This window comes from Pelodiscus sinensis, chromosome 29 (genome assembly GCF_049634645.1).
Source record: "Pelodiscus sinensis isolate JC-2024 chromosome 29, ASM4963464v1, whole genome shotgun sequence".
Classification (NCBI taxonomy): Eukaryota; Metazoa; Chordata; order Testudines; family Trionychidae; genus Pelodiscus; species Pelodiscus sinensis.
Genome location: NC_134739.1, coordinates 4,913,171 through 4,938,261, shown reverse-complemented (window position 1 = coordinate 4,938,261; position 25,091 = coordinate 4,913,171). Strand labels below are relative to the sequence as shown.

The 25,091-nt window shown below is 57.3% G+C and overlaps 1 protein-coding gene across 1 annotated transcript in view; it reads right to left on the bottom strand.

Annotated features, from left to right (window-relative positions):
- ITGB3 (integrin subunit beta 3) overlaps positions 1 to 21,514 on the bottom strand; it is a 47,011-nt gene extending 25,497 nt beyond the window's left edge. Inside the window, 3 exon segments of the mRNA XM_075911709.1 lie at positions 762 to 954; positions 10,373 to 10,458; positions 21,300 to 21,514. Of these exon segments, the coding sequence (XP_075767824.1) occupies positions 762 to 954; positions 10,373 to 10,458; positions 21,300 to 21,363 (343 nt within the window). The 5' untranslated portion in view covers positions 21,364 to 21,514.
- Positions 21,515 to 25,091: the final 3,577 nt, after the last annotated feature.

The following is a 25,091-nucleotide window of genomic DNA, read 5'->3' as shown; positions in this document are numbered from 1 at the left end:
TTTCCCCCATTGCTCCCTAGCTGTGGTGGAGGTGTCATGGTACGGGGAGCTGCCCCGCCCCATTTGGCTATTTTCCCTTCGGCCAGCCCTGGTGAGAGCTACCAGCGAAAAGTGCTGCAGAGGTGCTTGGTCTTATTATTTTTATGGAGTCAATTGCATGTTCCTGGGTGCCGCCATTTTTAAATGCCCCGTAGTTCGAACTCCCTGCCCACGGCTACATGCGGCACGGGCTAGGTAGTTCAAATGAAAGCTCCTAATTCGAACTACCGTTACTCCTCGTTGCAGGGATATTTAAATCCCGGGCTTCATTTGCAAGTTCGAATGCCTGCATTAGCCTCCCTAGTTCGAACGCGGGGGCTAGTGTAGACAGACCCTTAGACTCAAGCACCGACTTGGCTTTTGAAATGAGGACTTAGGCCCCTCAGACGGTGAAGTGCTCCGGAAGGTTTTATCTGGTGTCTAGTCTGGACTGGAGCCAACCACCCAGTTTCAAGGCCTCAACAGCTCCCCCGGCCTGCAGGGCTCATCCATTGACTAGCATTGGGTTCCTGTCACACACACAGCCTTCCCGAGTGCAAGGCTGCAGGGTGGGAGGGTACACGACCTACGTAACCCACCCCCGGTGCGCGGCTCGGTCCCCGATGAACCTGCCACCGGCCGGGAGAGGGGGCTCTGGTAGCTCAGGCAGTAGCGGCTCACGGTTTGAGAGCAGAGGTTTGAAGTTCATCCCCCCCGGCCCTGGCGGGTTCTTTGGCTCCTACCTGGCCGCAGGCGAAGCTTGATCCTCTGAGGACTCATTTGGGTGGTGGCGGTCTGCCCAGAGCCAGTGTCGCTGAGCGGCCTGTTCTCTAGGATTTCCATGGTGCTGTCCGGGAACTCGATGAAGTCCGGATCGCAGCCAGTCTGGAGGAGCTTCTCTCGCAGGTCGCAGCGAGAGGTTCCCTGCGCCAGGTCCTGAGGGGAAGAAGGCGGCGATAGAAGCGAAGTCCCAGTGGCGCTGACTGGTTAGGCTAGAAGTGGGGGCAGAGGCTCAGGCGCTGTGGCTGACACCCCTTCGCACAGAGAAGGGGGTGAGCCGGGCGGGGCCAGTCGGGGGCACTAGAGAGGCCTCCTTGCTCAGGACAGGAGGCGAAGAGGTGGGGAGAGCGATGGGATGGGACTGTTAGCAATACAGAGACCCAGAGGCAGCGAGCCCAGGCGCAACAAGGCCCGTTGGGACCCAGTCGCCGTCTCTCCGGCCTCCCCTCCAGTCTGTGCAAAACGCCGCTCTCGCCCCTGAGCGCCTCCCGCCCCTACGCAGGCCCGTCATGGGCTCCATTACAAACCCTTCGCCCTCTTCTCCGGCCTGCGAGCTCACCGAGGGCCCTGCCCCACCCACCCGTTCCCGCCCTGTGCTCCCCTCAGCCTGCCCGGCACCAAGGTCCAGGCCCCCCCACCCCCCTGTGCAGGTTCAACACCCCCAGAAGCCCCGCTCCCATTCCGGTACGTGCTGAAGGGGCTCAGCTTTCCGAGGTGCTCGGGCCTGGGGCGGCTCTGTCACAAACCTGGCCCTGAGGGAGTGTGACTGTGCCCCCCGCCCCTGCCACAACAGCCTGCTCCTCGGGTAGCTCGAAGGGGGCTGCTCCTGGAGCTCGAGCAGTAAAGGCCTGTGCAGGTCCGGCCTTGGGGCAAGGCGAGTGAGGCAGCTGCCTTGGGCCCCGTGCATTCAGGGCCCCACAGCCCTGTGTATTCATGGCCCCACGGCCCCACGCATTCAGGTCCCTAGGCTGCCCAGCTCTGGGCACCGCCCACCCGGCCGCTCACTCACTGCCCTGCCCTACGTCTACACAACGAGGTTTTTGCACAAAAACCGTGGCGCGTCCACATTTCAAGCACATTTTTGTGCAAGAAAATCTACAGTCAGTCGGCAGAACAGAGGGCTTTTGGCGGTGTAGGTAAACTCCCTTCTACAAGCCATAACTCCTTTTTGCGCTACAGCTCTTGCGCAAAAAGGCAGGTGTGGATGCTCCACAGGGGTTTCTTGTGCAAAAGGAGCCTGTCCGAGAAAGCTCAGGTGCTCTGATGGCCAATCACAGAATGGCCATCAGAGCTCTCTAGCGCAAGAGCGTCCATGCAGTGTGGACGCTCTCTTGGGCAAAGGCGCATCGCAAAAGCGATGTGCTTTGAGGTGTGGACGCGCTTTTGCGCAAGGACTCTTCCGCAAAAGACTTTTTGCGCAAAAACGCTGCAGTGCAGACGTAGCCCCGGGGCCGTGCGGCTCAGCCAAGCACAGAATGCTGCCTTGGCCCTGCGGACTCTTCGGCTGGGCTTGGGCCTGTGCTTTAGATGCAAAGGGTCCAGGTTCAAATCCCCAGCAATCCATGGGCTGTGTGTGCTGATTTCAGCTCCCTGTGGGCAAGGGACAGTCGACTTTCGCTGCTGGCTCTCGAGTCCTGAGCAATTCTGACTCTGCTTGGGATCAGGGTCCCTCTAGTCCAGGCTCCTGACCCCTGTAATTAGAGGGACGTGTCCCCAGGGCTGAGAAGGACCCAGAAGCGCTGCTGCCTCAGGTCTCTCTCTGCATCTGGGCTTGCTGGGAGAAGGTAAGAGGCAGCCACAAAGTCGGGCTGGAGCAGCAGCCAAATGGGATTCTGACCTGCCGGGCCCCACCCATTCCAGGGGCAGCAGCAGTGGAAGGTTTCCAAAGTATCAACCCCTCCCATTCCCCTGCCGGAAATTCCCCCGGGGCCAAGCCAGCCACTTGTGGGGCGCCTGTCACATTGACAAGGTTAATTCCTGGCTGAGGAAACCGCGGAGGAAACCGCGGCCTAATCTCCAAACACCAGCCTCCCACGGGCTGCGGGGGAACAGAACCAAAAAAGGAGCAAAGGAGCTGAAAGAGCCACAGGAGGAAATGCTGTCCCCCCCGAACCCCCCTTCTCAAGCAGGAACCAGTCATGTAAGTGGCAAAGTCACCGCGTCTCCAGCCCCTCTGGCATTTCTGAGAAACCTGCCAGGCCAGTGTCTAATCTGCCGGGGGCCGGTGCTGCCGGCTTGGCAGATGGGGTCTCAGGAAGGAGCTAGTGCAGTAACGGAGCTCCTGCCTCCCAGGCCCGGGGGCCAGCTAGAGACAAAAGTCAGGCGTGTCAAGCTGCATTGGCACCACAACAGCACCAGGGCTGTGCTGCGCCAGGGGCTGTCCAGCCATAGGCGTGGAAATGGGGGGGCACCCAGGTTTTGAGCATCCTGCCACATGCTCCTGCTGCCTGGGGTCCTGGCTGCCCAGCCGCTTGGGGTCCCAGACACCAGGTCTGCAGTCGGCCCCGGGTACTGCTCGGCCTCCAGTCCCAGGTCCCATTCAGCCACTGGCCCCACCTGCAGCTCTGGGGGCGATGAAGGGTGCAGACAGTGGTAAGGTGGCTATTCCTGGCTCTATCACACAGCAGGGCTCAATTGCTCCAGCACCACTGTGCACAGCTGTACAGCTCAGGCTTGTCTACACCTGGACATTAACCCGGAATAAAGTGGGGGTGGGGCTTTATAGCAGAATAACTTAATTTCGCTGAATGCCATGGAGGGATACTCTGATTCCCAATTAGTCTGCTTCCTCGAGTGACTCCAGAGTAACTCCCCTTGATTAAAACCCACAGAGCACTGAGGCGCTAGGCCGGCAAGGGCTGGGAGAGCAAGAGGTGAAATGTCGGCCACAAGGCCACACAGCAGGGCTGTGGAATAGAGCCAGGAGTAAAACCTAGGTCTCCTCGGTCCCAGTGCAGCCCCTCTACCCACTGGGCAACGCTGCCCCTCTTTCCAAAAGAATCCGCAGGCGTCACCTTCTGAAAACCAGAGCCTCTTTGACCACTGGGATGCTCCCATATTCCCTCTGCTTGTATAATATATCCCCTCCCTTCTCGGGGGGCCGTGACTGAAGCCCTGAGGTAAGCAGGGAGGTGGGATACTGGGAAGGAGCACCAGGAGGCAGGTGCAGCAAAGGAGGACCCCTGATTCCTGCGAATGCAAGAAGCCTGGGAAACAAGCAGGAAGAATGAGAAGTCCTGGCACCAAGAACGATGATGTGATTGGAATAAGGAGACTTGGTGGGATGACTCACATGACTGGAGCGCTGTCATGGGAGGGTATAAACGGTTCAGGAAGGGCAGACGGGAGAAGAGGAGGAGTTGAACTGTACGTAGGAGAGCAGTAGGATTGCTCAGAGCTCCAGTACATAGAGGGAGAAAAGCCCGTTGAGGGTCTTTGGGTTAAGTTTAGAGGAGGGAGCAACGGAGGTGATATTGTGGTGGTGTCTGATATAGACCAGATCAGGTGGATGAGGTAGACGAGGCTTTCTTCAGGCCACTAACAGAAGCTTCCAGATCGCAGGCCCTGGTTCTCATGGGGGACTTTAATCACCCTGAGTATGTCTACACTACAAAGTTAATTCGGACTAACAGCCATTAGTTCGAATTAACTTTCATAGCGTCTATACATGCAAACCGCTAGTTCAAACTTAATTCGAACTAGCGGAGCGCTTAATTCGAACTAGGTAAACGTCTTTCTATGAGGAGTAACGCCAATTATGAATTAACTAGTTCGAATTAAGGGCTGTGTAGCCACTTAATTCGAACTAGTGGGAGGCTAGCCCTTCCCAGCTTGCCCTGGTGGCCACTCTGGGCCAAACCAGGGAAACTTTTCTGCCCCCCTCCCGACCCCGGAGCACTTAAAGGGGCATGGGCTGGCTACAGTGCTTGTGCCAATTGCAAGCCTGCCAACACCCAGCCAGCAGACCCTGGACCTGGCATGACATGAGCCAGCCACCCGCTGCCACCCAGCCCTCCGCCTCTTCCCAGGACCAGGCTGGGGCCGCAAGAGGCGGGTGCCCGCCTAGTCTAGTGTGGAGATCATGGACCTCATTGAAGTTTGCAGGGAAGTCTCCAATGTCCACGACCACTGTACTAGGCACAGGAATGCGGCCGTCTAGGGCAAGATAGCTGCCAGCCTGGCCACCAAAGGCCACATGCGAACCCAGGAGCAGGTTTGCATGAAAATCAAGTTGGTCCAGTGAGATCCCTGACCCTGAGTCCTGAGCTTAGAACATAAGAACATAAGAATGGCCGTACTGGGTCAGACCAAAGGTCCATCTAGACCAGTAGCCTGTCTGCCGACAGCGGCCAAAGCCAGGTACTCCGGAGGGGATGGACCGAAGACAATGATCAAGCGATTTGTCTCGTGCCATCCATCTCCAGCCTTCCACAAATAGATGCCAGGGACACAGTTCCTACCCCCTGGCTAATAGCACTCCATGGACCCAACCTCGATGAATTTATCTAACTTCTCTTTAAACCCTGTTATAGTTCTAGCCTTCACAGCCTCCTGTGGCAAGGAGTTCCACAGGTTGACTACACGCTGTGTGAAGAAGAACTTTCGCTTATTAGTTTTAAACCTGCTACCCATTAATTTCATTTGGTGTCCTCCAGTCCTTCTATTATGGGAACTAAAGAGGAGCTTTTCTTTATTCACCCTCTCCACACCACTCATGATTTTATAGACCTCTATCATATCCCCCCTCAGTCTCCTCTTTTCTAAACTGTAACGTCCCAGTCTCTTTAGCCTCTCTTCATATGGGACCTGTTCCAAACCCCTAATCACTGTAGTTGCCCTTTTCTGAACCCTTTCCAAGGCCAAAATATCTTTTTTAAGATTAGGAGACCACATCTGTACACAGTACTGAAGATATGGCGTACCATAGTTTTATACTTCCTCTTCTTCTTCTTCCCCTGGCTTCCCCCTTCCAGCTCCCTCCTCCCAGGTTTCCCCCTCCCCTCTCTCACCCTCTCTCTTCCCCTCTCCCACCTCCTTTTCCCAGTCTCCCCAGAGGTTCATTCCTCCCTCCCCAGTTTTGTTAAATAAAGAGAGTTTCTATTTTTGAACACACGTGTCCTTTATTTTTTACATCAGGAAGGGGGGCTAGGGAGGGGTAAGTGGAAGGAGGTGAGGGAGGAATGGGGCACGAGCCCCATCGGATTGGGGTGACTCTGCGGTCTCCTCGGGGTGGAAGCTCTTCTGCAGGGCCTCTGGATCCTGACAGCCCCCCGATTGACTCCCCCGGATGGCAGCCTGCGGCAAGTGCAGCCAGGCTGATGGGCGAGTGCTGTGATGTGCCGAGTGCGGGCACTCAGGGCACTCCAAGACAGGACTGCTTTGCTGTCCCCCATCGAGTTAGACAAGCAAGCGGGGAACCCCTGAGAACTGTCTGTCCGGAATGGGGGTCGGGTCCCTTTAAGCACAGCCCTAGGCTAGCCTGAGGCAGCAGCTCCACGCTCTAAGTCCTAACCTGATGCCCTGCCGGCACTGGTTCTGGCCAGCCTTAACCCCGGTTCAGGGTCCACTCAATGTGGACATGCTAGTTCGAATTAGCAAAACGCTAATTCAAATTAGTTCTTAGGTCTAGATGCACTAATTCGAATTAGCTTAGTTCGAATTAACTAGTTTGAATTAGTGCTGTCGTGTAGACAGACCCCCTGACATCTGTTAGGAGACCAATACGCCAGTACACAGACAATCTAGGAAGATTTTGGAGAATGCTGGGGATAACTTCTTGGTACAAGGGCTGAGGGAACAGACCAGGGGCCATGCACAGCTTGACCTGCTGCTCACAAACAGGGAGGAACTAGTACGGGAAGTAGAGGTGGGTGACAACCTGGGAAGCAGTGATCATGAGATGGTGGATTTTGGGATCCTGACCAAAGGAAAAAAGGAGAGTAGTAAAATACACACCCTGGACTTCAGAAAAGCAGCAGAGAACTGATGGGCAGGAGCACCTGGGATGCTAACATGAAGGGGAAAGGAGTCCAGGAGTGCAGTATTTTAAAGAAGCCTTATGGAAGGAGCAGGAACAAACCATCCTGATGTGCAGCAAGAACAGCAAATGTGGTAGGTGACCAGCTCGGCTTACGGGGGAAATCCCTGGTGAGCTTAAACACAGAAAGGAAGCTGACAAGAAGTGGAAACTTGGACAGATGACTAGGGAGGAGTATCAATCGATTGCTGGAGCGCGCAGGGGTGTAATCGAGAAGGCCAAAGCACAATTGGAATTGCAGCTAGCAAGGGATGTGAACGGTAACAAGAGAGGTTTCTACAGGCATGTCAGCAATAAGAGGGTGATCAGAGAGGGTGGGGGGCCCTTACTGGAGGAGGGAGGTAACCTAGTGACAGACGATGTGGGAAATACCGAAGCACTCAATGCTTTTTTTGCCTGTCTTCACAGACAAGGTCAGCTCCCAGACTACTGCACTAGGCAACACAGTATGGGAAGGAGGTGGGCAGCCCGCGGTGGAGAAAGAACAACTATTTAGAAAAGCTAGACACACACAAATCCATGGGTCCAGATTTAATGCAGCCGAGGGTGCTGAGGGAGTTGGCTGATGTGATTGCAGAGTAATTGGCTATTATCTTAAAAAACTCGAGGCGATCGGGGGGAGGTAAAGGCAAAGGTACTGCCCATCTTTAATAAAGGGAAGAAGGACGATCCAGGGAACTACGGACCAGTCAGCCTCACCTCAGTCCCTGGAAGAATCATGGAGGGGAGCCTCAAGGAATCTATTTTGAAGCACTTGGAAGAGGGGAAAGTGATCAGGAATAGTTAACACGGATCCCCCAAGGGCAAGTCGTACCTGAAACCAACCTGACTGCCTTCTATGACGAGAGAACTGGCCCTGTGACACGGGGAAGGCCATGGACGGAATATACCTTGACTTTAGCAAGACTTTTGATACAGTCTCCCCCAGTATCCTTGCTGCATCTCGGGAAGCCGGGCTGTGTGGGTGATGCGGTTCTGTAGCATACACCCACGGTGACCAGCGGGAACGGCCTGCCTTCCATAGTGTGCTGCGCTAACTGAAAGCAATGTCTTCCTACGGGCAGGGCCCAATTTGGGGAGCCAGGAGGCTGACATGGAATCCCGTATTAATTCCTGTCACTCTGCTCCAGTTCCCCCCTCAAATGCCCCCCCCCCCGGGATGTGTAGGATGAAGGTGCTAAGAAGAGCGATTTAACATTCAGCCGCTCCTGGATGATGGTCAGACCATTTCCTCAGCCGCAGCCTCAGAAGCCCCGTCCTTCCCACATAACACAGCGGCTCGTAGGGAGGGGAGTTTCGTCCTGATGCTGCCAGTGACCAGCTTACGCCCTGAAGCCTGTGGTTGGTCCCTGTCAATGTTATCAACGGCCATCGAAATCACCCGGCCCCAGACGCGACTCCCTGACCTGCAGCAGCAGATGCCACAGGCCGGGCAGGACGCAGCGTTTCCCTCGACTGGGTCTTCATGCAAGTCCCTGCCCTTCACTGCAGTGCCCACTCCCTGCTTTTCATCGGGCGCGCGGGCAGTGCGAGAGGGGCCGGGGCAGAAGAAACAGCAACATGCCAAAATTCGGCAGCCACCAAATCCTGCCTCTGCCCGGGCCCTTGTGGAGACTGTCCCGGGGTGCAGCTCTGCGCAGGAGCTCCCCGGAGGAGCGGGTTCTCGCGCTGCTCGCGACGGGCCTCTCCCGACGCGCTGTGCTACTCAGCGTGAATGACAGAGGCAGAACAAGCTGGTTCAAAGCCAGGCCTGAGTAAGTGTGACCGGGCAGCAGTGTTCGCTGAGCGCTTGAGGGGCTGCCCAGCTGAGATTCCAATGCTGCTCAGCTGGTTTGGCAGCGCGCCCACAGCCGGCAGCATGTGTTTCTCCTGGTGGTGCACATCCGCACATGGCTCGGTGCACACAGCAACATTTATTCCACACGCAGATGGAAAAAATGAGAGGGAACATTGCTGGGGAACTGTGTTTACAATGAAAGTAGCTGGGACAGAGAGAAATGCAGCAGGAAGGAGGGAAATAAATAAAGGTGCTGTCCCTTTAAAAACGTGGGCCGTGGGACAGAGGTGTGCGGGGGCTCATTTGCTAAATTAAGGCAATGTGGCCCAGATGTGGGAGGCTGCAGAGCCAGCTTTGCGCAGGCCAGCCTGCCGGGGGCTGGCTGCTGGCAGTCAGGCGGTTCTCCCCCTAATTGTCACGTCTCCGTAAACACGGCCCCCAGCAGGAACAGGGAATATTTCCTTGTTTGGAAATTCTGGCTGGATCCGGGGAAAGAACTCCCAGCCCCCACTGCACATCAAGCCGCCCCCGCAGCCTGGGAATGGGGAGGGGAAGGCTTGTGCTGGAGTCAGTTAAAAAAGCCACGTTTCCCCAAGAGCTGTCACTCACCACCAGAGATAACTTGACTAATCACCACCAACATATCAGGGCTCTCGCCTTCGTTATCAGATGGGCCCCATTAACAACGGCTTCCTTTCCTACACAGCCAGACACACCCAGCCAGACACACCCAGCCTGACGGCGTCTCCCTGAACACACGCACAGATACAAGCACACACAAAGCATGTCACGTGCACACGCATTTCAACAGCCCCACTAACCCCGAGGCCCCGCTCCATGCCTATGTTATACTGACCAAGCTGCGGTGGCTCAGGGCTGTGGAAAGTGTCTCACCCTGAGCACTGGGGTTTGGCCGACTTAACCCCCTGTGTGGATGCGTCTGGAGCGACAGCCTCATCTGGACTAACTACCTGGATAGAAAAAACCCTTCCATAGACCCCAGCCGCTGGGACACCCCCTCGCTCCAACCTGCAGAATGTCCACCCTGCTATTTGTAGCTCGGTGGCCCATGTTTTTTTTCACTGAGTGCACAGTCAACCTGTGGAACTCCTTGCCAGAGGATGTGGTGAAGACTACGTTTTTAAGAGGATTCCAAACAGACCTAGATAGATTCATGGAGATTAGGTCCATCAATGGCTATTAGGGTGGGTAGGAATGGGGTTCCTAGCCTCTGTTTGTCTGGAAATGTGTGACAGGGAGGGATCACGTGAGGATTACCTGTTGTGTTCCCTCCCTCTGGGGCATCTGGACTTGATGACCTTCTGCGGTCTCTTCCAGTTCTATGGTTCTATGATTCTATGATCTGGTACTGGCCACTGTCAGCACACAGGACACGATGCTGACCCAGTCTGGCCATTCTTATGAGCCAATTGACCTGGACTCAGCCTTGGCACGTGGGCCTTCTCTTGGGGTGTGACCCTGACAGAGCTTAGCTTCACCCCGGAGCCAGAGGTTGCGCGTCCCAGCCAATGTTTTTATCCTCACTCGCTGCTCCTCAGAGAACACTGTCACGTCAGCTGTCCACAGCCCTCCGGCCACAGGCTGAAAAGCACTCAGCACCTATGACGGCTGGGTCAGAAGCACCCAGGACCCTGCTGCAGAGCTGAATTCCTTCCCCGGGAAGAGCAGGGTTGTGAGCAGCAGCAGCTCCACAAGCAAAGGCACGAACCAGACGGGCTGGTCCCAAGATGTCGCCTTACCTCCTGGAAGCACCATGCGCACAGCGGGCTCACGGCCAGGCACTGCTTACAGGAGTTCACCCCACGCGTGGCACAGATGTTGCTCCCTGGAAGAGAGAGAGAGACAGACGCTGCTCAAAACCTGCTCCCAGCAGCGAGATGCCGATGCGCGGGAGCGGAGAGGCGCCTTCCAGGGCCGCACGGCGTGGACGTGGTCGCGGCTGGTCAGGAAGGGCGCAGCTCTCCTGGCACAAGGACACGACAAGGCTCCGCCACTCACTGTCACTGTTGGTCCGAACTGGAGGGCGCAGCCAAGATCAGGGCCCCATTGTGCTAGGCGCTGTGCAGACCGTCCCTGCCCCACACAGCCTCCAGCCAAACTCAGCCATGGGAAGGAGAGCCACAGAGAGGGGAAGTGGCTTGCCCAGAGCCAGCTGGCAGGACCAGAAGCCACATCCCCTCCATGCCAGTCTAGCACCATCTCCCGAGGCCACGCTGCCTCTCTGCTTTGCTCTGACCCTGTTGCAGTCCGCAGTCCGGTCTGCCTGACTCTCCGCGAGCCCGGAATAAAGATGCTGAAGGGCGTCACGGCCTGATTTTCAGAAGGGAGCATCTGGCACTCCCTCTGGCTCCCGTTCTTCAATGCTCTCCCACCCCGGGGCCTAGACCAGCCGGAGGGGGGCCCTGGCTGGCGGGAGCCCTAAGGTTTGGAGAAACAGCCCAGGAAAATGCAGCACCCCTCTCGCCTGGGGCAGGTTTGTGCCAGCCCTGGTCCTGTCTTCCATGGTGCCGGGGTCCCCTCGGGGAAGGCTCTGGAGAAGGGGCGAGCGAGCCACGCTGGGCTAGCTCTGCAGAGAACCGGGCAGGCGCTCCAAGGACGTGAACTGAGGGGCAAACTCCTGCGGCTGAAGGATCCCGCAGGTTCAGTGGCTCCCGGACCCAGGGGCTGGTGACCAAATCAGGGGGAGGGGCACTTTGTCCGGCAGTGTCCCGAGACAGCCTTGCGGAGAGCAGTGAGCTATGGGTGGCTCCGTCCCCAGTGCCAAATAGCCCCTGCCTCTCAGCAGGCTTGCCCGGTCGGATTCCCCTCGCCCCCCTGCCGGCCCAGCTGAGGACAGGCGCACCCACACGCCTGCAGGGCCTGGCTCGCTCACCCTGCACTTCAGGCGGTCGATTCCCCCTTGCAAAGCGGGTGACCCCCAACACTCCTTAGCCTCGCCATGTGGCTGGACACGGAGCAGGCGGGGCAGAAACAGGCCGCAGTGACACGCTAGCTGGGGCAAAGCGCTGGTCCTCCAGCAGTCAGTGGAGCTGTGCGGCTGGAAACCACCTGGGAATCCGGGCTGACAGTCACACACCCACGCGGCCGGGGAAGAGGTTTGACAGCGACAGCAACCGGCGAACATGAGCAGTCAGGCTTCCTGGCCCGCCCCCCAGCCCTCCTCACCCCAAAACCGGGCGCCCGGTCCGGCTGCAAGCACAACCGGCTACTTCCAGCTGAGCAGAGAGCCTGGCCAGGTTCCAAGGCGTCTAATCCCCAGGTGAATGCGCAACACATAGCACCAGGGCTCTTAAATTCCTTCCCTGCTTTCAGTGCAGCTGGGGGCAGGAATTCCTGAGAGCGCGCACGGGAAAGAACAATGGACAAAGCCTTCGCAGAGCCAGCCGGAGAACCTCAGAGCTGCCCCGGCAATCGCCTAATCCAGGGCCCTGCCTCTAGCAGGCACCTCTGCTGAGCACAGAAAGGCCTGCCTGTCGCTCGGCTGCCCACCGCGGCGCGGGCCCAGCCGCCAGGGTTAACGGCGCCAGTTCCAGCCTGTCGGGCTACGTCTACACTACGAGTTTTCTCGGCACAAAATATGCTACCGAGGGACTCATTTGCATGAGTCGCCATCTCATTTGCATATATTCTGCTGATCCGTTTTTGCGCAAAACCAAGCAGTGGGGAGGTTTTCTTTTTGCACAAACCCCCTTTTCCCGCAAGATTCTTATGCAGAAAAGGGGGTTTTTGCGCAAAAAGAAAACATCCCCACTGCTTGTTTTTGCGCAAAAACGGATCAGCAGAATATATGCAAATGAGATGGCGACTCATGCAAATGAGTCCCTCGGTAGCATATTTTGTGCCGAGAAAACTCGTAGGCTACGTCTACACTGGCATGATTTTCCGAAAATGCTTTTAATGGAAAAGTTTTCCGTTAAAAGCATTTTCGGAAAAGCGCTTCTAGATTAGCAGGACGCTTTTCCGCAAAAGCACTTTTTGCGGAAAAGCATCCGTGGCCAATCTAGACGCGGTTTTCTGCAAAAAAGCCCCGATCGCCATTTTCGCGATCGGGGCTTTTTTGCGGAAAACACTACTGTGCTGTCTACACTGGCCCTTTTGCGCAAAAGTCTTTCGGAAAAAGACTTCTGCCCAGACAGGAGCAGCATAGTATTTCCGGAAAAGCACTGACAATCTTACATGAGATCGTCAGTGCTTTTGCGGAAATTCAAGCGGCCTGTGTAGACAGCTGGCAAGTTTTTCCGCAAAAGCAGATGATTTTGCGGAAAAACTTGCCAGTCTAGACACAGCCGTAGTGTAGACGTAGCCTAGGCGAGCCTGGGGTTGAACTCGCGCTGCTGACCCACGCTCCAAGCTGGGCTGCCGTGATCTCACTGCCCTTGGACCCAGGGAGCGACATGGCTCGCAAACAGGTCTTTCGGCCGTGTAGAGAGCAGAAGGAAGAGCAGTCTCGGAGGGGCACAGCAGGGCTGTCTGTCGAGTGGGGCTCAGGAGAGCTTTTCCCCCCTGCTCAGCCAGACCCGGCCTGCCCTGGTGTAGCCGGATCCTTGTCAAGCTCTCGCACGCTGCCACGCCTTCGGAGCCCTCCGTCACCAGGAGCCGAGAGACCTGAAGGCTGCTCGGTCCTGTCTCCACTAGGGTGACTTTGCAAACATCCTGGTGGGGCTTCCACTCTTCGGGCATTAGCCATGCTGGGCGTGGGATCGGGTCTGATGAGATGGGGCTTAAACGCTTGCTGCTGCCTGTCTACACTAGGGCTCCCAGCAGCGGCGCGAGAGACACGGGAAACTGTTGCAAACTTCCCCAGGGGCCGGCCGGAGCGCGTGGGAACCCTTTTGGCACCAGCCCAGCTGCAAGGTGGCCAACAACTGTTCCTACCAGCGGGTACGTTTGCTAGGGCAGACACAGCCAGTGCACGTATTAAACTCGCAGCTGTGGAGCCCCCGGCCTTGCTACATCATAGGGCAGCATAACACCTTTGCCTCAGTTTCCCCTGGGTCTTCCAAGACTCCACCCAGCCTCCAACACCTTCCAGGCCACTTCGAAGACTTAGGCCTCCAGCTAAGCCACATCCAGCACTGCCCTTTCTAGGATACCGGTGCCTCCAGGCCTCATGCGGTGAAGCTGGGCAGTTACATTGCGGGAAGCGGCACTCCCATAGCTGGGTTGCTGTACAGCGTCCGCCGCCTCGTAGTGCCCCAACTCTGCAGTGCAGACAAGACCTTCCTGTTCTTCTTCCTCCCGTGTCACGGCTCCCACAGTCCTTCCCCCGCCTCTCCACCTCTCTCACTGGGGCCTGTAAAGAAGCCTCTGAACTTGGCTTCAGGGCCCTCACGCCATCCGTGCTGGAACTAGGGGTGCAGGGAAGGGGGAATGCTACAGCAGCCCGGTTTGAAGCCGTTTCCTCCTAGGCAGGGTTTACAGGCTGGTTCAATGGCTCTCGCGCCCCCACTGTACACACCCGGACTCCTTCCTCCAGCCCGGCCACCAGGGACCTAACCCACCCCCTCGCCCCTTCGCTCCTCCAGCGCAGACTGCCCGCCCCGGCTCTTGGCCCAAGCCAGCCCTCTCCTAAGGACTCAGAAAGGGAGCTCACCTACGGGGCTACCACGGCCACCTCCTAGACTCCCCAGGCGGCCCTGCCCCGGGCTCCCTTCCCCTGCGCCAGAGCCGCTAAAAATCACCGTCAAGCCTTGTCAGTGTCGCGCCTCTCCCGATACTCGAGTATCCCGTCACCGACGGTCTCTGTCCAAACCTCTTCCTCCAGACCCTGCTGCTCTGGGCGCGCTCCGTGAGTTAGAATCCATGGAGCGGTCTCTGTGACCTGACGGGTGAGCCACAACCCACGGTGGTGCGACTCCCAGCCCGTACGTGGGGGTGTGTGAAGGGTGTGAAAGCACCCCCCCTCCCATGGTTCCTGAAGTAAGCATGACAGGGCAAGGTTGGGCCGACTTCCTCGCTTGCTTGGGGGCCACAGGCGAGTGCATTCACACCCTTGCACTCCACATTTACCAAAAAATCTCCCCCCCACAGAAATTCCTGTATCTGGGCCATGACTCCAGGCTACCGGCGATTTATTCAACCCTTCCCTGAGCTGGGCACACTTTGGAGCAGCACGTTAGCCTCCCTTTTGGAGCTTATTTCATGACCTTTTTCTCCTCGGTCACTGATTCTTGCCATTCCGCTTTTAAATCCTTTTTAAACTAACCTTGCTAACTTAAAAGAAGCTTCAGAGCAATTTCTCCATCTCTCTCACTCTCTGCTTCCGCCTCCCCCGCCCCCCCCACACTTATCTACTCTCTTCTCCCCTCCCAGCTGAGCTTTCTTCCTTTTAAGGCCCACGCCCTGTGGAGGTGTGGTGGGACATGTCCCGACATGGCTAATTGTCCCAGCCCTTAACGGGGCAGGCTGCCAGTCACAGGGGGACTGTGGGATGGGGTGGGTGTTGCTGGTCTGCGATAGACAGGTCAGACTATATCATCTGGTGCTCCTTTCTGGCCTTACCCTCCACGGCATTTCAATGTCACTGCCTCTTTCTGCACCTCAGTTTCCCCCCAAGACCTCTGCATTGTGCCATTTGTGTCAGTGGGCACCTTAGCCTGGAGGAGCTGCGCGTACAAGTGGCTGACAGCCGCTGTTACTGGCCGGCGGGTGTGATGCGGTTACTCTCTGGAAACCCTCTGCTTAGGGCCGCGAGTTGGCTCTGAAGCAGCTTCATGGCCTCGCATCCCCACCTGGGACAAGTCAGGGCCAACACTTGCAAGCTCGACCTGAATCACTGGGTTGCACGGCTGCTTGTGCGCGTGCGCCGAGGTGGCCAAGCACGGGTGATTGGTGTCACACTGGGGACAGAGCCAGCGATCTCCGGTGTGAAACCTGAGCTGCTGCGGTGAGCTAAGGAGCCAGACCCTGCTAGGCGGGGCTGGAACAGCCTCAGGCCCTCTGTGGGTCGGCGCGCACCCGCTTTCCTGGGAGAGAGGCTGCCGTTGTCAGGCCCCTTCTCGCCAGGGTTCGTACAGCGCCTGGCACAACCGCGGGGCAGGGTCGGACGGGGCTGGTGCGATACAGACAGCACTAGCTGGCGGGCCTGGCCCCAGGCGGCGAGGCTGCGTGTAAATGGGTCTTGCTGCGGGGAAGGAGCCAGAGGAGGCTGCTGGCTCGGGAGCTGACGGGGACCCGGGACCTGACGCCCTCTGCGCTTCCCGAGGCGCTGTGATGAGGTAGCTGGGTGTGTGACTCCCCGGGGGTCCCCCGCCCCCTATGGGTATGACAGGCCGGAGGCTGGTCCGCCTAGCGAGCTTGTGACTCGCTGCCCCGGGCCTGGCCCAACTCTGGGCATTGCAGCTGGGGGAGGGGGAAGGGCCAGTCTCTGAGCAGCAGCCGCGGGCGAGGGAGGAGGCAGGGAAGCGAATGCAGAACAGGAAAGGGACCGGGTGCAGCAGCAACGGCAGGTGGGATGTGGCTTGAGCAACAAGCGGGCTGCCCTGCCGGGGTCCTGCCCTTGCACCGTGTCTCGCTGGCTCCCAGCCAGGGGACTGGCCCAGGGCACAACGGGCCTCCAGCGAGCAGAGCAGGGCCAACGGCTGCACCCCCGCCTGGCTCCGCGCAGGGCCGGGGCGCTGGGGACAGGCGGAGGCCCCTGCAACAGCTCCCAGCGCTCTGGAGGGGCCAGGACTTCCACAGGGCAGCGGGTGCCGGGGCCTGGGGGCAGTTTAACGAGAAGAGTCTGATTCCACTGCCTAGGAAAGCCATCGCCCCTGTGCCCAGCAAGCCCTGGGCAGTCGCTGCGCGGGGGACAGTGCCCAGCCCCGGGGGGAGGGAAGGGCTCTCGATACCACGTACTCTCGGCAGCACTTTCCACCCACAGCCCCCATGTGTCACAAGCACCATCCCTCTGACACAGACGGGGCCCCGAGGGCTGAAATAACCTGCCCCGCATGAGTGGGACGGGACCCGGGCTCGCTGGAGCCCAGAGCCCTGTGCATCCATCAGGCCCCTGACACCCGTCCTAAGGAAGCAGGATGGTCTCTGCTGAGCACACATCACCAAGCGCCTGTCTCTGGTACAGGCGTCCGTACCACGCGATTCAGTCCAGCCCCCTGTGCATAGATACACGGGTACAGCCGGTCGCGTCCCCATCAGCCTTCCCGGCCCGGGATGGGATTATCCTGTTGCCCCGGCGGGAATGCAGCCGGGAAGGGGCGCAGGGAGCAGCGAGGTGCTGGGAACCTCAGGGCGCGTATCAGCTGGGCAGCCGGCGGGGCCAAGCGGAGCCCCATTGCGCAGTCCTGAGTGTTCGGGTGCCGCGAAGCACCGGAGCTGATGGGAGATACATAAAGCACAGGGGGCGTCTTAGACAGCGAAGGAGGCTCAGGCCTCACCTGTGTCCAGCCCCCCCAGAACAAAGCCTGCGAGGCAGCCCAGGTGCGGAGTGCAGTCGGCCCCCCTCTCCCCGCTGCGTGGCCAGGGCTGTGCTCAGCGAGGCTCCGGCCAGCTTCCACCGCCAGGCAGGAGCCGTTCAGCGGCGTAGGCCTCACGAGGCCATTCTGACCTGGTCTCGGGCTGGGCCCTTGGCTGAGCGCAGCCCCCGCCACGCAGCACCGAGCGTGCCCAGCAAGCAGCATGTGCAAGAGGCAGAACCTGGCCCCAGCAGAGGGCCACTGGCTGGGGCCTGGCTGGGTTTGATGCCTCTCGCTTGCCTCTCTCCGTCCCGTAACTCAACGTTTGTTTGAACCAGCACCGCCTGTCTCACTGTGGAGATGGAGGCAGGGGAAGGTGCTCTCTTCCTCTTCCTCATCCCTACATCCGCCCGCTGACTCATGGGCTGCGGTTCCTGCGGTGTGGCACTGAGCTCGGGGCACCTCGTTCTCCTTGGGCGCCAGATCTGCAGGGTTTCTCCCCTCCGTGTTGCAGGCCTGTTGACGGGTGTGGATGTTGGGCTCTGCCCAGATGTTCTCAACACTGGGCTAGCTGGGGCTGCTCCCTGGCCCCGCCCAGCTGCGTAAGGGACAGGAGCCTCCTAGGCCAGGTCGATGTGGGTGCCAAGGCTGGCTCTGCCACAGGCTTCCTGTACCACCTTGGGCAAATCACTTATCCCGAGTCTCACCGTGCCTGTCGAAGCTGTAGGCCGTCATGAGATGGGGAAGCGCTGTTGGTCGGACACAAAGCTCTAATATGCTGTGGGAGGGGTCATGCTGGGCTAATGAAGACAAGGACAAACGACTCCCCATACTGCACGTCCGAGACCTGGTGTGGTCAGGCCTCCTCTGGGAGGTTCGCATGCTAGGAACTCCACGAGGTTGTTCATCAGCCTCCGCCAGGGGAGGGGCTGAGCTGGCCGTGGCAGCGCATGGCGCCAGGGAGCCCAGCTGTAGCTAAATGCTGGAGGTCGACCACCCTCGACCGTCCTTCCCTGTCCCATTGGGAAAGTCAAACACAAGCAGAGATGAATCCCATGCAGTGCCCAGCTGGTTTCCAGCCTGTGCTACCACTCAGCCCTGCCTGCTGCCTTTTGAGTCACTCCAGCAACACTCACAGCCGGGGGCTTCAGGGCTGGCTATACGCGGACAGTGAGCAGGAGGCAGACCCAGCAACTCTGGCCCCCAAGCAACTGTGCAGAGCATACCCTACGAGAGCCGCGTCTCCCTTCGCCGAGTGCTGAGTCTCCGGCCCCTGGTGCTGGCGGAACTCCAGGGGCCGGGCAGAGAGTGGGGAGAAACTGGCATCCGTGCCAAGTGCCTGGTGCCGGCTCCTTTTGGACGGGTTGGTGCACAAATCCCGTTGACTCTCAGTGAGAATCAGGCATCTAACTCCGTTAGGCTCCTGTGACCATCCCACATTTCACACGCTCCTCTCTGAGGCCTGGATCCAAGCAGACCCCAGCTGGGCGCCCGCAGCGCAGAGCTGTCAAGCTGCCCCTTCTCCCAGCCGGGCCGGGCGGGCTGTGCTCATTGCTCGCTTCCCGGCACAGCTGGCGGCATTTTATCCCCAGGGCAAACGCAGCCAGCTTGCCGGGGGCGGGGGCAGTATCGTAGGCCACGGCTGCTGCCTGCCTGAGGACAGGAGTTTGAGGGGGGCTAACTGAGGGGCTGCCCACAAGAGAGGACTCACGTCCCCCAGCTGCGGCCAGGTTCTGTAACGCTGCCCAGGCAGAAGACGGCTAGCAGCAGCTGCGCTATACAGGGAGGCTGTGCGCTTTGTGCACCCACCAGGAAGCAAAGTCGGAGAGGTCTGAGATGTTAGCAGACCCCGAGATGGTACAGAACTCCCACCTTCCCTGAGCGTGTTTCTAGCAAAGCGTGTTCTAGTGCAAAGGGGGTTCTTCACAGCCGCTGCTGGACACACACAGCCCCCGGCCTTCTGCCTGGATCTCTAGCTCCCAGCCTGCACTGCCCACTTGCCCCACACGTGGTCTCCCTGAGGTCGTGGCCTGGCCTGGTCCACACAGCAGAGACTGCTACCGACCATCCACCAAGGGGAGCCCCCAGCCCATCACAATGCTCTGCTGCTGTGTACCTCACGTCACCACCTCCCCCAGTGCCAAACGCTGCTCTTTGGGGGTAGGGACCATTGTGCGGTGCTGTTTGTACAGCACCCAGCACCTACCAAAACACACCCTGTAAAGAACGTGGCTAATTCAGAATCACCCAGCCCACAGGACCAGCTGCGGCACAGCTTGCTCCACACAAAGCTGCATTGAAAATCCAGGGCAGCCAACGCATCTGAAAGCAGGGCCTGTGTCTCCCGCCTAGCCATACCCTTAAGCTCAGGCTGTGGCTTTGCAGACATCAAGGGGGTTTATTACAGCCAAGTAATTAACACACACAGTTGTTCTCAGGAGAGACAAGACCCGGGGAATTTTATTGCTTGATAGCCAGGCAAGGTCAGCAGTAAACCCTCAGTCTGCGGCTGCCCATGCCCAGTTCGCCTCAGGATAAAACAAAAGGGTGTCGGCGGCATTGTGTTCTGACCTGGGCGGTTGTCACACACACCCTATAAAAAACACCTCCTATTTCTCTCTCTCTCTCTCTCTCTCTCTCTCTCTCTCTCACACACACACTCACACACACACACAGACACACACACACATTATAAAAACATCTATCGTCTATTTCATCTGCAAAAGTCACAGCCGGAGGGGGCGGAATTCAGACAGGCTGGTGCTGGTCTCACTGACTCACACCCATCCACCAACACCGCAGCAAGTCTCAGCTGAAGTGGAAGGTTCACCTAGGGCTGGCAGGGGCAGGTTACATCCCCTCAGCCCTGCTCTCTGCACCTGGCCCCTTGTGCTAGGCGTGGCGTCACGGGAGGTGGGTCAGCAGCAAGAAACTCAGTACCAGTCCTGCCAGGCCTTGACAGGATGGGGGTAACCTCAGGGGAGCAGCAGAGCTGGCTTCTGGTGTGAGAGACCGTCCCTTGCCAGCTGGCTGGAAGAGACCAGGCGTAGGAATGGCTGAGCCTGCTGCACACAGCTTTGCAGCTCAGGGATTCTGGATTCAGCTTCCATGTGACTTTGGCTTCTTGCACCAGGACAAGCCCAAAGTTGGCATGGATCTCAGCTGCCTGTGCAGGATGTGCACTGGGCATTTCCTAGTGCATTTCTTTCCAGGATTGAGCCTGGGAAATATTCCTGCTAGGCAGAGACACACCCAAACATCCAAACATGAACCCAGACATCAGCCCCTCACAGTGCAAGTGCACAGCCAACTCACCCTGCTGGTGCAATTGCACAGCACCTCACACCTACTAACACCAACAGTGCAACCCGACACATCATCAACCACACACTTCCACACGCATGCCGGGGGTGCAGTCACAGACCAAACACACATCCACACTAACACCAGCGGTGGAAGCACGTCACCCACACACTTTCACACACACTAAACACACATCTGTTAACCCCAGCTGCAACACACATCCGGACACACACTTCCCCACACACCCAGGATGCTGCCGCTCACCATCACGCACACACCTAGAGAGGGACTCCTGGAGCCTAGAGCTGGGAGACAAACGGAAATGAGGTATCGGGCCCCCAGTCCGTACCAGGGTCCAGGCTGTAACACCCCACCGCCCCCATTACTGTTTGATCTCACGTCCTTTTAACATCCCAAGCCCAGGGACTCCTAGGACACCCCTGGAATCCATTCCACAGGCTGGTAGCCCCGGCTCGGCCAATCCCCAGCCTTCCAAAATCCAACCACTGGCTTTCAAGTAGTGAGACTGTAAAACCAGAATCAATTCTGGGGCGCTTCTTTCTTGTTCACTCTTTAGGGGCCCCCTTTTCCAGGCAGCCGCTGCCCCCGGGGCCAGACATGCCCCGGGCTTTTCAAAGCGAGTCTCAGCCAGCCCTTAGTCTAGGGGGCCGGAGGCACAGGAAAGCCCCAGGACGTCACAAGACTCAGGGTAACCCCCCCCCCCCAGTATTTGGCAGCTCACCGCAAGCTCGTGTCCTGGGTCGGGGCCATTCACACCAGCAAGGGCAGCTCAGAGCCACCCCCAGGGACACCCCCCGAGCCGGAGGGCTCCAATGTGCGGGCTGTGTCAATGCCCCCTCCCACCCGGAGATGGGAGCACACAGCCCGGGCCATGCCTCCCCCCCCCCCCGAGAAATCCCAGTCCCCCCCCGCGAGCGCGCGGCAGCCGCGTGGTCCAGGCACTCACCGTGGAGTCCGGCCGCGCACAGCGCCAGCGCCAGGGTCCGCAGGGCCAGGCCGGCGCCCCCCATCTCCGCCGAGTCGCGACTCCGCTGCCGGCCCGGCTGGGGCGGCCCGCGCTTTTGAGCAGCCTGGGGGATGAATCATGAGTCTGAGCAGGGCATGATCGGCACGGGAAATCCTCCGTCAGCCTGAGTCACAGCGTGCCCCCGCCTGTCTGCTCCGCTCCGCTCCGCTCCGCTCCCCTCCCGGCCCGGGGCGCCCGCCCTCGACCCCGGGGTCCTCTCCGCAGCTTGCTCCGGGGCGGGGGGGGGGGGGGGGGGTCTGCCGCTGGTCTAACCCCCGCCCCAACTCCGGGGAAGTTCCCATCTGGCTCTCCTCTGGCGTAAACCAGGGGTGACTCTGGTTCGCCTCTGGCCGACACTGGTGTAAATCAGGAGTGACTCTGGTTCTCCTCCAGTTGACACTGGTGTAAATCAGGAGTGACTCTGGTTCACCTCTGGCCGACACTGATGTAAATCAGGAGTGACTCTGGTTCTCCTCCAGTTGACACTGGTGTAAATCAGGAGTGACTCTGGTTCACCTCTGGCCGACACTGGCATAAATCAGGAGTGACTCTGGTTCGCCTCTGGCTGACACTGGTGTAAATCAGGAGTGACTCTGGTTCACCTCTGGCCGACACTGGTGTAAATCAGGAGTGACTGGATCTCTTCTGGCTGATACTGGTGTACATCTGGTGTGAGTCTAGTTCACCTCTGTCTGACACTCGTGTAAATCACGAATGACTCTGGTTCTCCTCTGTCTGACACTGGTGTAAATCAAGACTGACTCTGGTTCGCCTCTGGCTGACACTGATGTAAATCAGGAGTGACTCTGGTTGGCTTCTGGCTGACACTGGTGTAAATCAGGAATGAATGGTTCACCTCTGGCTGACACTGGCGTAAATCAGGAGTGACTCCAGTTCGCCTCTGGCTGACACTGGTGTAAATCAGGAGTGACTCTGGTTCACCTCTGGCCGACACTGGTGTAAATCAGGAGTGACTCTGGTTCACCTCTGGCCGACACTGGTGTAAATCAGGAGTGACTCTGGTTCGCCTCTGTCTGACACTGGTGTAAATCAGGAGTGACTCTGGTTCTCCTCCGGCTGACACTGGTGTAAATCAGGAGTGACTCTGGTTCACCTCTGGCCAACACTGGTGTAAATCAGGAGTGACTCTGGTTCGCCTCTATCTGACACTGGTGTAAATCAGGAGTGACTCTGGTTCTCCTCCGGCTGACACGGGTGTAAATCACGAATGACTCTGGTTCACCTCTGGCCAACACTGGTGTAAATCAGGAGTGACTCTGGATCGCCTCTGGCTGACACGGGTGTAAATCACGAATGACTCTGGTTCACCTCTGGCCAACACTGGTGTAAATCAGGAGTGACTCTGGTTCGCCTCTGGCTGACACTGGTGTAAATCAGGAGTGACTCTGGTTCACCTCTGTCTGACACTGGTGTAAATCAGGAGTGACTCTGGTTCTCCTCCGGCTGACACTGGTGTAAATCAGGAGTGACTCTGGTTCTCCTCCGGCTGACACTGGTGTAAATCAGGAGTGACTCTGGTTCACCTCTGGCCAACACTGGTGTAAATCAGGAGTGACTCTGGATCGCCTCTGGCTGACACTGGTGTAAATCACGAATGACTCTGGTTCGCCTCTGGCTGACCAACTATACTATAACCCCAACTATACGTACAGTATGATGGGGGCTAATTTAGCTACGACAAATCAGGAAAGAGATCTTGGAGTTATCGTGGACAGTTCTCGGAAAACTTCCACACAGTGTGCAGCGGCGGGCAAAAAGGCAAATAGGATGCTAGGAATTTTTAAGAAAGGGATAGAAAATAAGACCCAGAATATCTTACTGCCCCTGTATAAAACTATGGTACGCCCACATCTTGAATACTGTGTACAGATGTGGTCTCCTCACCTCAAAAAAGATATTTTGGCCTTGGAAAGGGTTCAGAAAAGGGCAACTAAAATGATCAGGGGTTTGGAACGGGTCCCATATGAGGAGAGGTTAAAGCGACTGGGACTTTTCAGTTTAGAAAAGAGGAGACTGAGGGGGGATATGATAGAGGTATATAAAATCATGAGTGGTGTGGAGAGGGCCGATAAAGAAAAGTTATTTATTAGTTCCCTAAATAGAAGAACTAGAGGACACCAAATGAAATTAATGGGTAGCAGGTTTAAAACTAATAAAAGAAAGTTCTTCTTCACACAGTGTGTAGTCAACCTGTGGAACTCCTTGCCAGAGGAGGCTGTGAAGGCTAGGACTATAATAGAGTTTAAAGAGAAGCTAGATAATTTCATGGAGGTTAGGTCCATAAAAGGCTATTAGCCAGGGGATAAAATGGTGTCCTTGGCCTCTGTTTGTCAGAGGCTGGAGAGGGATGGCAGGAGACAAATCGCTTGATCATTGTCTTCGGTCCACCCTCTCTGGGGCACCTGGTGCTGGCCACTGTCGGTAGACAGGATACTGGGCTAGATGGACCTTTGGTCTGACCCAGTACGGCCGTTCTTATGTGCTTATGGTGTAAATCAGGAGTGACTCTGGTTCACCTCTGGCCGACACTGGTGTAAATCAGGAGTGACTCTGGATCTCTTCTGGCTGATACTGGTGTACATCTGGTGTGATTCTAGTTCACCTCTGTCTGACACTCGTGTAAATCACGAATGACTCTGGTTCTCCTCTGTCTGACACTGGTGTAAATCAAGACAGACTCTGGTTCGCCTCTGGCTGACACTGGTGTAAATCAGGAGTGACTCTGGTTGGCTTCTGGCTGACACTGGTGTAAATCAGGAATGAATGGTTCACCTCTGGCTGACACTGGTGTAAATCAGGAGTGACTCCAGTTCGCCTCTGACTGACACTGGTGTAAATCAGGAGTGATTCTGGTTCACCTCTGGCTGACACTAGTGTAAATTAGGAGTGACTCTGGTTCGCCTCTGGCTGACACTGGTGTAAATCTGGAGTGACTCTGGTTCGCTTCTGGCTGATACTGGTGTACATCTGGAGTGAGTTTAGTTCACTTCTGTCTGACAATTGTGTAAATCACGAATGACTCTGGTTCACCTCTGGCCGACACTGGTGTAAATCAGGAGTGATTCTGGTTCTCATCTGGCTGACACTGGGGTAAATCAGGAGTGAGTCTAGTTCACCTCTGTCTGACACTTGTGTAAATCACAAATGACTCTGGTTCTCCTCTGGCTGATACTAGTGTAAATCAGGCGTGACTCTGGTTCACCATTGACTGACACTGGTGTAGATCAGCCGTCACTCTGGTTCTTCTCTGGCAGATACTGGTGTAAATCAGGAGTGATGCTGCTGAGAGCGAATGGAAGGATGCTGCAGTTGGGGGATTGGGGTTGGATCCTGCTGTCTCAAAGCTGCAAGAAGTTTAGATCTAGTTCTGAACTTTGCGCCTGATTCTCCTCCTACCTGCACCACTTTTACCTGGTTGACAAGAGCGGAGTCACTCCAGATTTGCATGCTGCGACTGGGGAAGTAGACAGCCTTTTGGAAAAGCAACCCTTTAAGTGTTTAAGAGCATATTGGTGACCCGTTTAATTGTGAACGAGTTCGCAACATAGGCCTGGAACTAGAGGTGTGGAGGTGCTGCAGAAACCCCTTGTTTTACACGGGTTTTTTTTCCCACTCCTGGCCTGATGCCTGCCCCCAGTTGTGGCCCCAGCCTCGGCTCTGGGTCCCTCCTCCTGGAGCCTCTTGAACGTTAACTGAATAGACTAGGAGGAA